The 14,052-nt window shown below is 35.7% G+C and overlaps 1 protein-coding gene across 2 annotated transcripts in view; it reads left to right on the top strand.

The window, feature by feature from the left end:
- Positions 1-14,052, top strand: part of HDAC9 (histone deacetylase 9) — a 385,328-nt gene that overhangs the window by 252,402 nt on the left and 118,874 nt on the right. For both annotated transcript variants that reach the window (XM_057406208.1, XM_057406209.1), the window contains exons 16-17: positions 3,736-3,856; positions 8,752-8,801. In XM_057406208.1, the coding sequence (XP_057262191.1) occupies positions 3,736-3,856; positions 8,752-8,801 (171 nt within the window). The remainder of the gene's footprint in view (positions 1-3,735; positions 3,857-8,751; positions 8,802-14,052) is intronic.

The raw sequence follows: 14,052 nt of genomic DNA on the forward strand, positions 1-14,052 counted from the left end.
CATCAACTGAAAAATATATTAAAAAAAATCATCCTCTGAACCTCAGTTTATGACTGAAGGAATAATACAGGAAGAATTAGTCTTTAAGAGCAAAAATCTTTGTAGTATTGACCATATTCAGGTTAGGCACTGGACAACCAAAACACATGAAGAGAATAAATGCATCCATATGTGAGTGCATGTGCATCAGAGATATGCTTGCAATTCCCACATAATGAAGAGAGAGCAAGTGATGTGTTTGTATGGACTGGCAAAAGATCCATATTATCTGTGTGCATTATAAAAAACAAGAGTGAATTTAACACTTACAAGAAATCACAGAAAATTAGGAAGAACCTTAAAGACCTTGTTTACAAACTAGATAACCTAAGGAAACTTCAGAGACACTTACCTCCATATAAATAGCTGCAGTAAATGCAATAGACACCTTGGACTGAGAGACCAGAATGAGAAATATTTCTTAAGCTATGTCAACAATTCCTGCTAGTTTAGCTGCGAGAAACAGGCAGTGTCACCTTTGTTTTTTTGGAATCTCTGATTGTGCTGAAAGTCTAACCAAAATCTTCAGGTTAATAGGGGTTATTGATGTGAAACTTTAATGGCCTCTTTTAAACAGAAGACCAGACCAGACGGTCCTCTTCGACCTTAACTTCTGCAAAAGGTGAAAGTTTTCTCTGTTCTGGGGAGAATAACTTTCCAGTTCTAGACTGATTTTTTGAAGCATCAGCTATTTTGCTCTCCTGAGATGTGTAAATGTCTCTGTTGATGGGGGAACTACTTATGTCAGAGGAAAAAGCCAACACATAAATTTTCATGCACATCAGAAAAGGATGACTCACCTTCCACTAAGGATGCAGTAGATGCAAGGATGTAGTACTCAAAACCTCCTGAATGAAACAAATGCTATGCTATTTCTCATTTTTCATTAGCCTTATGTAAATTTTCTGCTTTCTACTACAATTTAGGGTTTCAATACAACCATGGCCAATGAAAATTAAGAAAGACACTTTAAAATAAAAAGATGTGGAAAAAAGCATACTTGTTATGTTATTTAAATGCTTATCTTATGTTTTCTGATAACTCCTGCCAGTGAGAGCAAGAAACTATTGCTTTGCATAACTGAAGTTACATGATTCCAGATTCTAGCAACAGACTTATGACATGCTTTTATAGAACTGCTAAATCCTGACATCATTATCTAAGAATAATTGTTCTTAGTGATTAATACAGTTGACTTTTAATATAAATTATTTTTTCCCTGTGCAGAGCCTTAGTTCTGATTTTAATTGAAAATGGCTTGATATGCAGAATGCTGCAACGGTGGGATGAAAGAAGCAGTAAATGAGGAGATAGGAATGGAAAAGAGCACAGGAGTGTACTGCTTAACCTTCCCTTTCCTCCTGCCATTTACTTTTTAATGCACTTGTCAATACTCAAGGTTGGAGCTGGAGAAGCCATGGAGAAAGAGCAGCTCTGGGCTGCGCCTGCCTTGGCAACTCATCTCTTGGCTGTGCTCCAAGGACCTTACTGCTGGGAGCAGCCTGGAGTGAGGCATCCTGTTTGGTGCTACCTTATTTTTGCCACAACCTATTTGTCCCCTAGAGAATCTGGCTGGCAATATTGGGTCACTGGCAAAGCGTTCTGTGGAGGCCACTGCCAGACCAGCTCTCACATAGCTCCTCATTGTAAAAATAATGGCAAACTGCAGGCCTTTTTATGGTTAAAGGGCTATGGCATTTAACAGCACTTTAAACAAAGCCAATTAACTCTCTTAAACATCTCCTAAAAAGTTTTTGTATAACTTGTAGAAAATATATGACCAAAGAGTATTCTACTCAAGGCTCTTTGATGTGACCTTCATAAAATACCTCTTTACTTTTTTTCTACATTTGTTTTAGCTGTCCTAAAAGCCAGCTTCCCTTCCCAGTTTTGCTGTGGAAAATCGGGTATACAGATTTTAAGGCAGCTTATTAGAAACATAGACCTTAATGAGAATGGATGAATGAATAAATGTTACCAGTCACCTCTCTTGTGAAGAAAAACATTTTATCTGACCCAGAAGAACCATTACAGTGTTTACTGACTCCATGAGGTGACATAATGTGCTGATTTTGATTGTGCAACTGTGTGTTAAAAGGATGTGAATGCACTGCTACAAATTCTCATGTGAGACTGGGAGAGGCTTGAAGAAATTAGAGATGAAAAAGGGTTTATTAAGTCATTTAATTCTTGGATCATTCCCTAAAATGTTTTTTCCACTGCTGTATCCAGTCAAGTTTTAAACACTGCAAGAAATAGGGCTTCCACCATTTCCCTGAGGGGAGCTTGTTCCACAGTCATCTAGATCTAACTCTTGAAATATTTTTCCTGATTAGTCAGAAAAAAACTGCTGCTGCTTAACTCAATATAAATTTTACATGGTTATTCTGCCCCCCCTGTGCAGTTTCTCTCTTTTGCAGTGCACATTCTCTTTAACATTTAAAAGATTGCTTTCTTCTCTTAGTGAAGAGGTTGGTGCTTTCTGATGTGAATGTATAGGGGATGGGTATTATAAGAATTACAACTTAACCTCTAAGAAAACTAGAATTGTGTAGCATTTCTGTAACAGGTTAATCAGTCTATTAAAAATAGAATTGTCTATTTTGATAACTTCTGTACCTGTTTACCTGTAGACCTTGACATTCACACAGATCCACCATCTAAATTATAAGAGGTCTTGCCCCAAGTACTACAGATCTTAAAAACAGGCTGTTTTTTTCCCCCACATTATTCAATATCAATGGGAAAGATGATTTTGGAACCAGAACTTTGTTGACAGTGCTGTTTATTATGCCTAAACCTGAACAAAATCTGCTTCATGTTTCTGCAAAGGCTGTGCAGCATTAGCACAAGCAGAGAGGTAAACATTTTCATGACAAGCTGTAACTCCAAATACATACAACAACAGATCTGCTGAATAAGGAAGTGTTTGCTTTATCTTTTTTTCCTTCTTTTATATTTTCCTTCCTAAAGTTGTTAAATTTCAATGGATTTATAGAGATAAAGACATCCCAGATTTTTTTAACACTGATTTAAGTGGGGAGAGTACAGGCTGGAGAAACAGTTAAACTCCAGTTATAAAAGGAAGCAAGTGAGTCAGCATGTGTAACAGCAGAAATGATCCTGGGATATTGAACTTACTTACATTTCAGAAATGAAAAGACATAGAAATGTTTTATTAAAGTATTTAAATTTTAATTTTCTTCTTTTCCCTGGCTATCCTTACTGTGATCATCTTCTTTCCAGTAGCATAAATCACAAGTCCTAGTAGTGATGCAAAAAACATTAATCCTTATTCAGAACACAGCTGTAGCTCACAGGTGTGAATAAGTTTTTGCTCTTTAAACTACAGTTTTTCTAACCAGATTTCTTAGCTAAGAAATATTTCACTTTTTGGTTTGTATCATCTCTTAAAATAATGTAGAAAAGAGGATCAGAATTTTTTCATTTTCTTGTATGCGAAGCCCTGTGTTAACTCTGCTAAGACTTAAGTGAAGCATTTGTGATAAACCACACACACATTTGTTTTTCATATAGCATTACTTTAATAAACAAATCAGTGTCACATTCCTGCATGATGCAATTTCAACCCATTATTAATCATACTAAATGTTATTTTGGACGTTTACTTTTTTTTTTTTCCTCTCCCTAAATATTGTCAGTGGAATATTGTAGGCTTCTGCTGTTTTCTTTCAGCGAATTCGAGGTCGAAAAGCCAGTCTGGAGGAAATACAGCTGGTTCACTCTGAACATCATTCACTGCTGTATGGCACCAGCCCCTTGAACAGACAGAAGCTGGACCCCAGGAAACTCCTAGGTCTGTACAGGCCTCTATTCTACTGAGAACAGCACATTCCAGCCCTGTCATTAGTCATAGCTGGTGTCAGTTTAAAATACTTGGCAAGCAGTGTGACAAAAATTCACTTTTTCCAAATGCATTGCTATGTGGCAGGAGAATGTTACAATGGAAGCCAAATATTGATTAGCAAAATGCACAGGCTGGAAAGAAGCAATAGTTGTTTCTACTCATTTGCTTCAAAAATCATCTAAGTGTTAACGCTTTACTGTAATTTGTTGTCTGTTGGAGGTCAATGGCGATTTTGAGTATCGTTGGTCTTCTATCTCTTTGTGTTCTTTGATTTGAAAATGAGAGCTTAAGAATCACTTGCTTGTCAGAATTGCTTGTTCACTGTTCTCATTTGCTTTATTTCAATTATTTCAGCCCCAGTGAGTGCAGATACTATGCCTAAGTCTTGCTAATAAGTAAACTTTACATTAATGCTTTCTCATTATGCAGTATATGGTATATTTCTAAGTAACAAGAGGGAAAAACACATTAAAATATTAAATAGACCTGTGGATGTGCAGAATAGCAGAAAACTGACAGGATTTTCACATCAAATATCTTAATGCGCAGCCCATACTCAGCGTATGTTTTTTATAATAGAAAAGTAGGGTTGAACTGAGCTCTGCCATGAGTGTTATTGAAGCAGATCTACTTGTCAGACCTGCTACAGAAAATGTGAAAGGAAACATACAAAAAGGTACTGCATTTTGGAAGTAATCTATGGGTGAAATTCCTCCATTTATGTCCCAGCATACTGGATGAAACACTTTAATTTTCAGCTATTTTTATAACATTTATTCTAAAATGTGGGTGTTTTCCTAATTGTAGTGAAACCCAACCCAAACAAAATCGATACTAGCCATCAAAAGAAATGCTGCCACAGTTTTAGTAATACATAGCAATTATTTTGCTTTGGAAACTAATACTAAGAGTTCCTTCTTTAAGGCAGACTGTTGCTTTGGTGAGTCATAAGAGCACATAAGAGCAATGTCTTGATCACAATATTATCTAGGTTTGTACATCTTAGCCCAGGCAACATCAAAACTGAAAAATACTTGTAGTAAGATAAATTCTCTGGAGCGTGAATTTCCAAGGTAGGAAAACCCACTATAAAAACAAAACAATACAAAGCAAACCCCAAAAGTGTTTCCAAGAAAAAGGTGTAAATTCCTGTAAAATGAAAATTTTGAAACATTTTGAGTTCATCAACATTGTCAAAATGTTCCATTTTGATAGTCAAACATTTCATTTAAATTTTATTTTGTTTTATTCATTTCAATTTTCACATTATTTAATATAATATGCATTATCAATATATGTATTGTGATAACAAATAATAACAATAATATAATAATATACAATACAATAATATAATAACTGATAACAGATGTTCCCATTTGGATCTCAGTGGTTGACCAGCATATGGGATGCAGTGTGTAGTTGCAGTTATGAGGTGAAAAAAGGAATGGACCCAGGTATCCTCTCTGTGTTTCTGCCTATGCACAGAGAATGTAGAAATCCTTGTTTATCCAGTCTCAAAAAGCCACTTCTTTACCCACAGTTCTTTACTTGACACTCTGCCTTTTTTGTTTGACACTTAGTCCAAAACATTTACTCTCTAAGTAAGTTTATATCAAGATCCCACTCCTAGCATATAATCGGAGTGTATACTTGGCTTATTGCCCTCTTCTGTCTCTGCTTCTAGGATGTTGCTGCATCTCACATGGCCTTTTACCAAGACAATAGTCAATAAAACACCCTTCCCACATGTTTTTTATGTGCCTGGTTTTTGGCTGGAAGTACTAATCATTTGGGCTTCCAGACTCTTATGTAAAGGAACTTAATTGTCTTTTACCTATTCACAAAATGAAGTGTAATTGTTTCACCTTCTCTTGCCTCAGTTCAGTGAGGTTGAATCAAACAAACCCTGACATTAAAATTAACATCTTGGTACAGTATAGGAATTCAAAATGATGTGTAGCAAAGGAGAAAAATCTAAAGGAAATGTTTCTTAAAAAATGTCATCAATAACAACATCATCTCATAAAACTTTTCTATTTTATTGAAAGTGCTTTTTTTTTTCTATAGAAATTGTTCCATTAAATTATGTCTTTGCATCCTAAGGAAAAGGAGGACCTTTCCTTATGCCTCTGGCCACCTAAGAAGACGGTGGCACTGTTTCTTCTCTACTTGTGTTCTAGAAAAGTGTTTGCTCCTTCTCCCTGTTCAGAAGAGAGGGTACATGAGTACATCTGCTTTGTCTGAAGCAGCTATAAGCAGAAATGAGATTTAAGTAAGACTACGGCTAGAAATGTGCTACTTGTCAATAAATGCTTAGTTCAGTGTTTTTTCTTGAGAAAAGCTCTGTTCTGGAAGACTGCAAAGCAAAACAGCTGAAACGACTGAAATCAGAGAATAAACTGGCTTGAACTCTTAGCTTTATTTTCCCTGCATCAGGACCTACAAATGAAGCTAATGTAAATGATCACTTCAACTTCTACATGATTGTGTAGTTAAGCTTTCTTACTGCTTGTATTTCAGTGTGGTAGTTGCAGTACATTGTCTTGACCTGAAGGAAAATAATATGCAGGCTATGTATCACATCACCTTGTGGTTTCTTGTGACAGAAGAAAATCTTTCAAGTCTCTCTGAATAAGCTCAAGGGCAGAGCACTTATCAAACAGGTCTTAGAAATTTATTTGCTTTTTCCCTCTTCAACCATAATTAAGAAAGTGTTTCTAAAAATCAAGTTTCCAAAAGTTAAAAGTTTGTAAAAGTGAGAAATATGCTGTCAACACATCCGTGACTGTGAGGCAGTGTTTAGAGTACAACTAAAAGATCCATTCACAGAGCATCTGCGCAATTGCAATTACAAGTTAGTGAAAAAATGACCGCTTGGAGGAAATGGCTTCATTCCTGAGTGATACTGAAAACAATCAGGTCCCCCAAATTGTGCCTTTTTATAAGTGAACATACTTTTAAATTTGTTGATTTTTCTGAAAGAGAGCTTTTGCAGATCATGTTTCCTGCTTGTCAGACTCTCAGTCCTCAATTGTCAACCTCGTAAGCAGTTTCCTTGACTTCTGTAGGGACCCTGACCTTAGTCAGTGATGGGTTCTTGAGCACCTAATTTGACTAACCAGCTTCTACTTCTTTTGTGGGTTGGAATTTTAGAGTGCAAATCTTGGATACTTTTTCTAGCTCTATCAGTCAAGTGTTCTACTAAATCTTATCTAAAAGATTTTTTTTTCCTCTAGTAATTTCTTGGTAGCTACAAATTCTGTCATGAGACAAAGCCAGAAAAAGTATTATTAATTAAAATTTGTCTTCTATCTTACTTGAACTATCCTAATATATTTTTTATGATTATTATCATGGAGGTACCCTGGGGTATGGAAGGGTGTAACCTGAAAATGACTGCTATGTACCAAGTTCTGCTGGAATATCAACTCCAAACATCATGAGAAATTCTCACTTTGATTAATTTTGGGGGTTTGCTTTTTGCTACTGATTTTCATTTATGGCAGTGTTGTGAGCTCTTTTCATTTTGTGAGGCTAGCTAAGAGATGGACTTACTCTCCCATAATTGAAGCTTTCCCCACTGCTCTCTTCATGAAATCTCAATGTTTTTCTTGTTCTGCAAAGTCTGTTATCAATCTGATCAAAGGCCTCTAGTCTGTTAAAAATGCATCTTGGATTATACTCAAAGTGTAAAGCACTTTCTTCATCTCAGACATTGCAGTCTGGTCTCTTGTACTTCAAAGATGATGCCTTGTAATTGTCTTTATGCATTTCATTGGCACCTGCTAAACATGAGTAACTGCAGCATTCACCCCTTCCATAACAATGGGTGGCTGCTCTAGGTGACTTGAGTGATTCACTATCTCATGTTTCCTCCAGATGGCAAAGTTACAAAGCCAGTTCTGGTGATAAGGCAGGGAAAAAGTTTATGTTCTCTTCCACAGCTGCCTTAGGATCAGATTACACACTGGGATAAGAACTGCATCAAATACTGAGATCCTTACCTGGTTTTCATATACTCCTTATCAAGACAAGCAGTGAATTTAGTGGTACAAAAAAAAAAGGAAACATTAATGAATAAAAAGTGAATATAAATATAAGATAAACCCTATCACATCATCTAATATATAGAGCAGAACAAGCTAGTAATTAGATTCTAAAGCCTATTAATTTTTTATTCCATTTAGTAGAATGTATTTACTGAGCAATACTTAAACAAATAGTATTGTTTTTTGTGTTTGTGAAATATTAATGTATTCATTGATGATACATTAATGAAGAGAACAGCATTTTTGCATAGACAGACAGACTAAGGCTGTGATTTTCAAAGGAGAAACTTTTTTTTGAGAGATGAAGTTAAGAAATTAGTTTTCAGTTTCATGTAAAACTTAATGAGGCTCCCTCTGTTCAGTGAAAAAGAAACAGGCATTCCTCAAGCATAATTCACTGCATTGGTTTAGACTGGCTAAAGATACTTTCCCCATTCCACAGATTGGAAGAATCTGAGATGACTAGCTTGGACAAGCTTCTTACCAGCTACAAATATCAGGATGATTAGTCACCCTAGCTCAGAGTGACTTTCTGTGGAGATTTGATCATTATACTCCTTTGAAGCTACGGCTTACCAATCTTAAGATTTGTCACTGTTGTGAAAGAGTGCCTTAAATATCCCATGGCTGATTTACTTTCAAAATACTATTACTTTTTTTTATTCTAATATCTGGTATTTTCATTGTGTGATAACAAAATCTGAATTCCAGTAAAGAGTAATTACTGTTCCAGTATTTAAATGTCTTTTTTTTAATAAATGATGTTCATTGTTTCTTTTTTTCTTTAATATATAGGAAATGTGTCTCAAAAACTCTTTTCCTTGTTGCCTTGTGGAGGACTTGGGGTAAGTACATGTTTGGGATTTTTTTTGCAAGAGGGACAGCACACAGCATATGTACTCACAAATGAATTCCTTAGAACTATTGCATTATCAGTTCAGAGTCTTCAGAAGCTGTTGAAATCTGTAGAGATGAAACCTGAGCAGCTATTATGATTTTTTTCAAGGACATGAAAAACAGTACATTGCAGTAAGCAAATATAACAATTAGATAAGAACATATTCTGTGATAATGTGCACATTTCTTCGTTGTCCCACTTGAGTTTTCTTACATGAGCTCTGTTTTCTGAGGAAAGTACCATAGGTGTAATTGTTAGAGCAGAATGAGCTTTGGAGAAGCTGTTTTGTGTACTGTTGATACGTAAATACAGCTTCATCTTTTTCAGAAAGGAAAATAAATTACTAAAGCTAACAGCATGAAAAGCGCTCACTGACTGCTACCTAATAACTTGGGTGTTGTTAAACTAATAAGTTATTTGAGCTTTTTTTGTCTTGTTTTGAAACAGATTTATTCTAAAATGCAAGCTTGTGAGTATTAGGACACTGCAAACAAAAATCTGCAGGCAAAAATTCTTTGCAACACTATATAAAAGAATGAATCTAAATTATTGAAAACCATGGAGAATAGAGAATTAATGCTGATATTGGTATCATGCTCCTATTAAATTATACAAAAGATAATACCAGGGAGAAATAATTTTCACATACAGGTTTTTTTTTTTCTGAGAAAAAGATTCTACACTCTTGGTCCAATTGGGTCCATTATTTACTGATGTCAGTAATATCAAAGTGAAATGATGATATTACCAGATATCAATGGGCTGGCTGGATGATGCACATACATTTTAGTTCCCTTTCCGTGTTTCTGTGTATGCAGGAATAAAGACACAATCTCTGGAGGTCAACTTCCAATGCAACATTCTAAAGTTTTACTTACTTTTTTCCTTCACAAAGGATAAATTCCATAACATAGAATCTTAAAATGGTTTGGGTTGGAAAGGACTTTAAAATAATCTACTTCCAACTCCCCTGCCATGGACAGGGACACCTCACGCTAGACCATGCTGCCAAGACTTTGTCCAGCCTGGCCTTGAACACTGGCAGGGATGCAGGATTTACCACTTCTCTGGGCAACCTGTTCCAGTGCTTCACCAACCTCACAGTAAAGAATTTCTTCCTTATATCTAACCTGAACTTTCCCTGTTTAAGTTTGAACCCATTACCTCTTGTCTTATCACTACAGTCCTTGATGCCCCTCTCCAGCATCCTTGTGGGCCCCCTTTAGATACTGGAAGGCTGCTATGAAGTCTCCATGCAGTCTTCTCTCCTCCAGGCTGAACAGCCCCCAGTTTCTCAGACTGTCTTCTAGTCTTGTTTATAGCATGGGTTGTTTGGTTGTTTTTTTTTTTTAATTATGAGATACCTGACAGAAAAAAATACTCATTTTGTAAGGTTTTAACACTCAAAAAAGAAAAATTCAATTTTAGCTTTCAAATATTTAGTAACTTTTGAGGATTACTGAGCTATTAGTTAATGAAGAAAGAATCAGGAGTGGTAATCACTCCAGCTTCTCTACTGTGGACTTAGCTTGCTGGTGATTCTGCCTAAAATTTGGAACTTAGTGACTAGCAGCTTGGGGATCATTTCTGTATGAGGATCAGCTAACATTACACATTGACATGTAGACATGTATGCACATACACAAGCTTATATGCACATATTTCAGTATAAAAAAAAAGGTAATTTTTCCACATTGTTGCATTTATTAAGAAGTTTAGAAAAAATTGAGCAAAATATCAATAAAGTTGAGAAAGGATGTTAGGCTTCTGAGTAAAGAGGAGCTGATGTAAACTTTCTTTTAGGGCTTTGGAAAGTAAATAGGACTGTGGTATGCTTTAAAGATTATAAAATTTTTCTTTGAAACAAGTAATTGCGGTATTAAAAATTGTAAATAGAAATGTGCTTTGAAATCCCTCTACCAGTGAATGTATGTTCTAAATCTAACAGGTCAGAAATGCTCAGTATAAATTCATTTTTAAAGCATTTAAATGTATCTACACTTTTTTTGAGTCTGCTTTATTTTTTTATTTAAAATCATGGAAGCTAGATTAAAGAGCATGTTGTAGAAATGGATCTTTTATTTATTTCTTTTCTGGTTGGTTTGCCTTTCTACTTATTATTATTGTCAGGCTTGCTGTGGGGCTCTTTTAAAGGAATGGGTTATGACCTCTTTCAAGGTAAATAATCAGATTAGGAACTCTCAGTGATATTTAGCTGTCTATTGGCTAAGATGAGCTCTGGGAAAGGGAGCTGCTTCAAACTGTGTGGAAAGTAATTCTTTAGTTTCGAAAAATGATGGTAGAAAGAAAGAAGCAGCATTGCTACTTAGTAGTTTTCAACTTCATTGAGGGTTATAAAACAGTAAACAATATAAAGCAGTAAGAATAGTTCATGCAAAGATTTTAAGGAGGGATGGAAGGATTAATTTTTTTTTTAGACTTTTGTTCTCATTTATTTTCTTGTTTGCTAAATAATACAGTGAGAAAGTATTAAAAAAAAAGTTAATTCCATTCTTGCAGGAGAGCTCTTTGATCCTATTGTCTTCTAACCCTATGGGGACCTTACTGGTTGTTATTATGCAACTCTTCTATTACTAAATAGATTAGTGGCTGGACTACTCACACAGGTGGGAAACCTAGGCTCATTTCTCTCCACTGCCTGGCTGGATTTAATATCAGAGCCCTCATCTCTTAGAGGAGATGATTATTATCACTGAGCAGATCATAGATTGTTTCTGGTTCAGGACCCTCACACCACACGCTGAAGCTGTGCCAGAGCTGGAAAGAACATTGCACCAGTAAAAACATAAGCAGGATAAAGCCCACGTATCTGAGGCTATGATCTACCTAAACAAGAGGCAGTATTCATAACTAATGTTTTCAGATACTGTTCCATCATGGCTATAAATCTTTTTTGCCAGTGCAAAATGCATGTAAAGCTACTATTTCCTGATTTTGTAATAAATTTTCATCCATATGAATTTTATTTCAAGTAGTGATAGGCACTGATTATGTCAGGTTCATTGGCAAAATTTGTCTTCATGTATGTCAGACTTTCAGAAGGAATTAAACAAATAACTTTATAGTTTTATAAGAAACTATAATTATATATATAATTAGCTCTCTTATCTAAGAGCACAAAGCTGTTTCATACTGACAGCCAAATTGAATAGATATCAAAGATGATAAAAAAAAAATAGCCATCTAAATCTAACCTCCTAAATTTGCCCATAACAGGTTTTTCTTTCAATGATGGTTAAATTTTTTATCAGAGCACTATCCAGGGCCATCAGTGTAACAGCCACTGAAGTATGGGACCTCTCTTACAATAATGCTTTTCATTCTTTTTTCAAGCTTAACTTTGTTCCAGAATCAACTGTTGTTAAAGAATTCCAATACTGGGGGGGAATGAAATTCCTTGAGTTGGAGAAAGACTATCAGGTCTATGGCCAGCAGTTTTAGTAAGATGTTCTTGCAGCTGGTCAGAGGTTTGGAATGTGAAAAATTTTCCAAGAGAGGTGGGTAGATTAGAGGTGAAGTGGCCAAATGGGGAGAATAATCACAAATTACTTTTTGGTTCTGTGGATTATCAGAGTATTCCACAATTTTTTGTTTGTAAACAGCCACTAGAGGTATAACTGTTGATCAATGCATCCATCTATTGCAATTACCCCCTTTCTGTTGTGCTGTGAAAATGACAGTAAGAGAAGCAGAAATCTATTTTTAATGGGAGTAAGTTTCATCTCCTTGCCTCAGTCTGTCACTAAAAATAGTGATTGTTTTCCTGCCTGTTTGACCTGCTGCTGTGTGAAGAAATCTTGAAGCTATTTCTCAGCCATATTTTTTTCTCTAGCTGATAGGCAAAAAAAAACCCACAAAAGCAAAAGAAGAGCAGGCTTTTATGATAATGTCATCATCAGCTCCCAGCTTCAAACAGTTCTGCGGCTTTTGAATTGTCATTTATAACTTGGAACTGAACCGACCCATAATTCCCTTGATGCATTTAGAGAAATTGATAACAGACTGCTTCTTTTATGGCTCAGAGGAGGCAACTCCAATCACATCACTATTGGCAGTCAATATTATTTTCTGACATGGTTGTAAAAGTATAAAGGAGCTTATGGCATTTGTTTAGATGAGGAATGGGCGCTCAAGCTGTGCTGGGGTTTATGGGTCCAGATTACTGAGAAGCAAAGGGAATATGACGTTTGCAAACAGGATATGATTTTATTTAAGTTTGGGTTTCATACTTTGTTCCCTGGGGATTTTCCTGCAGACAGGAGAGAATTACTCTTTTATCATATGAAATTGGGCAGTTATCCAATTCCCCCTACTCTCCCCAAACCCTCAAAAGACGCTGCTTCAAACCTGTGATGTGTAAAGTCAGATCTTTAAATTGCAAGAGGAGGATCTGGGGGAGAACACCATCCTGCAAGAAATCAGATGTTAGCAGAATAAATGTTTAATAAGCTGAACAAAGTGGCTCATGGGCTAAATATTGAGCCATCTGAATGACTGAGAATATCTTGTACATATTACGGACAGTCCATTGCATTTCATCTAATTTTGCTGTTACGGCTGTAAAACTGAGATGAGATCTTATGCTGGGATAAACTGGTCTAGATTCATTAACTGCTGGCTTTGTTTCATTAACTGAAGTGTAGCTTAGATCTTTCATATCAGAAAAAATATGGCCTGTAACAATCAAGAAAATAAATTTAAAGCTATAAAATATCTCTTTTTACAAAAATTGCAAAATATTCATGTTTTCTGAATGTTAAATTTCTTCCTGGCACTCCTTGCTGTGGTAGTTAGATATTACTACTTTTTGTCCTGACCACACACAAAGAAAAGCAATAAGAAAGGCAAGATTTCACTAGTATACAACTTTAGTAAGTCATCCAGGCAACAAACTGTTTTCTGCTGTTTTTCCTTTTTAACTTATCTTCTCATCTTGGCCCAGGAAGAATTCTTAGCCTTTACACATTATGAGCCTTTATTCCTCTTTTTTGTATAAAAGTTAATGGCACCAGCCATTACCATGGTACAATAATGTGAAAATTAAGAAAGTATTGGAGATGGCATTGTCTCCTGTAGGAGATATTAGGCTCCAGGCTGCTAGGGGTCTCTCCTTCTATCTGCATGCAAATCTGGCTGTGAAGAAACCAGACTGACTATGATTTGGACAATCAAATTAA

Source organism: Pezoporus wallicus, unplaced genomic scaffold (assembly GCF_028554395.1).
Source record: "Pezoporus wallicus isolate ANWC-B61680 ecotype Strahan unplaced genomic scaffold, APGP_CSIRO_Pwel_v1 contig_5879, whole genome shotgun sequence".
NCBI lineage: Eukaryota > Metazoa > Chordata > Aves > Psittaciformes > Psittacidae > Pezoporus > Pezoporus wallicus.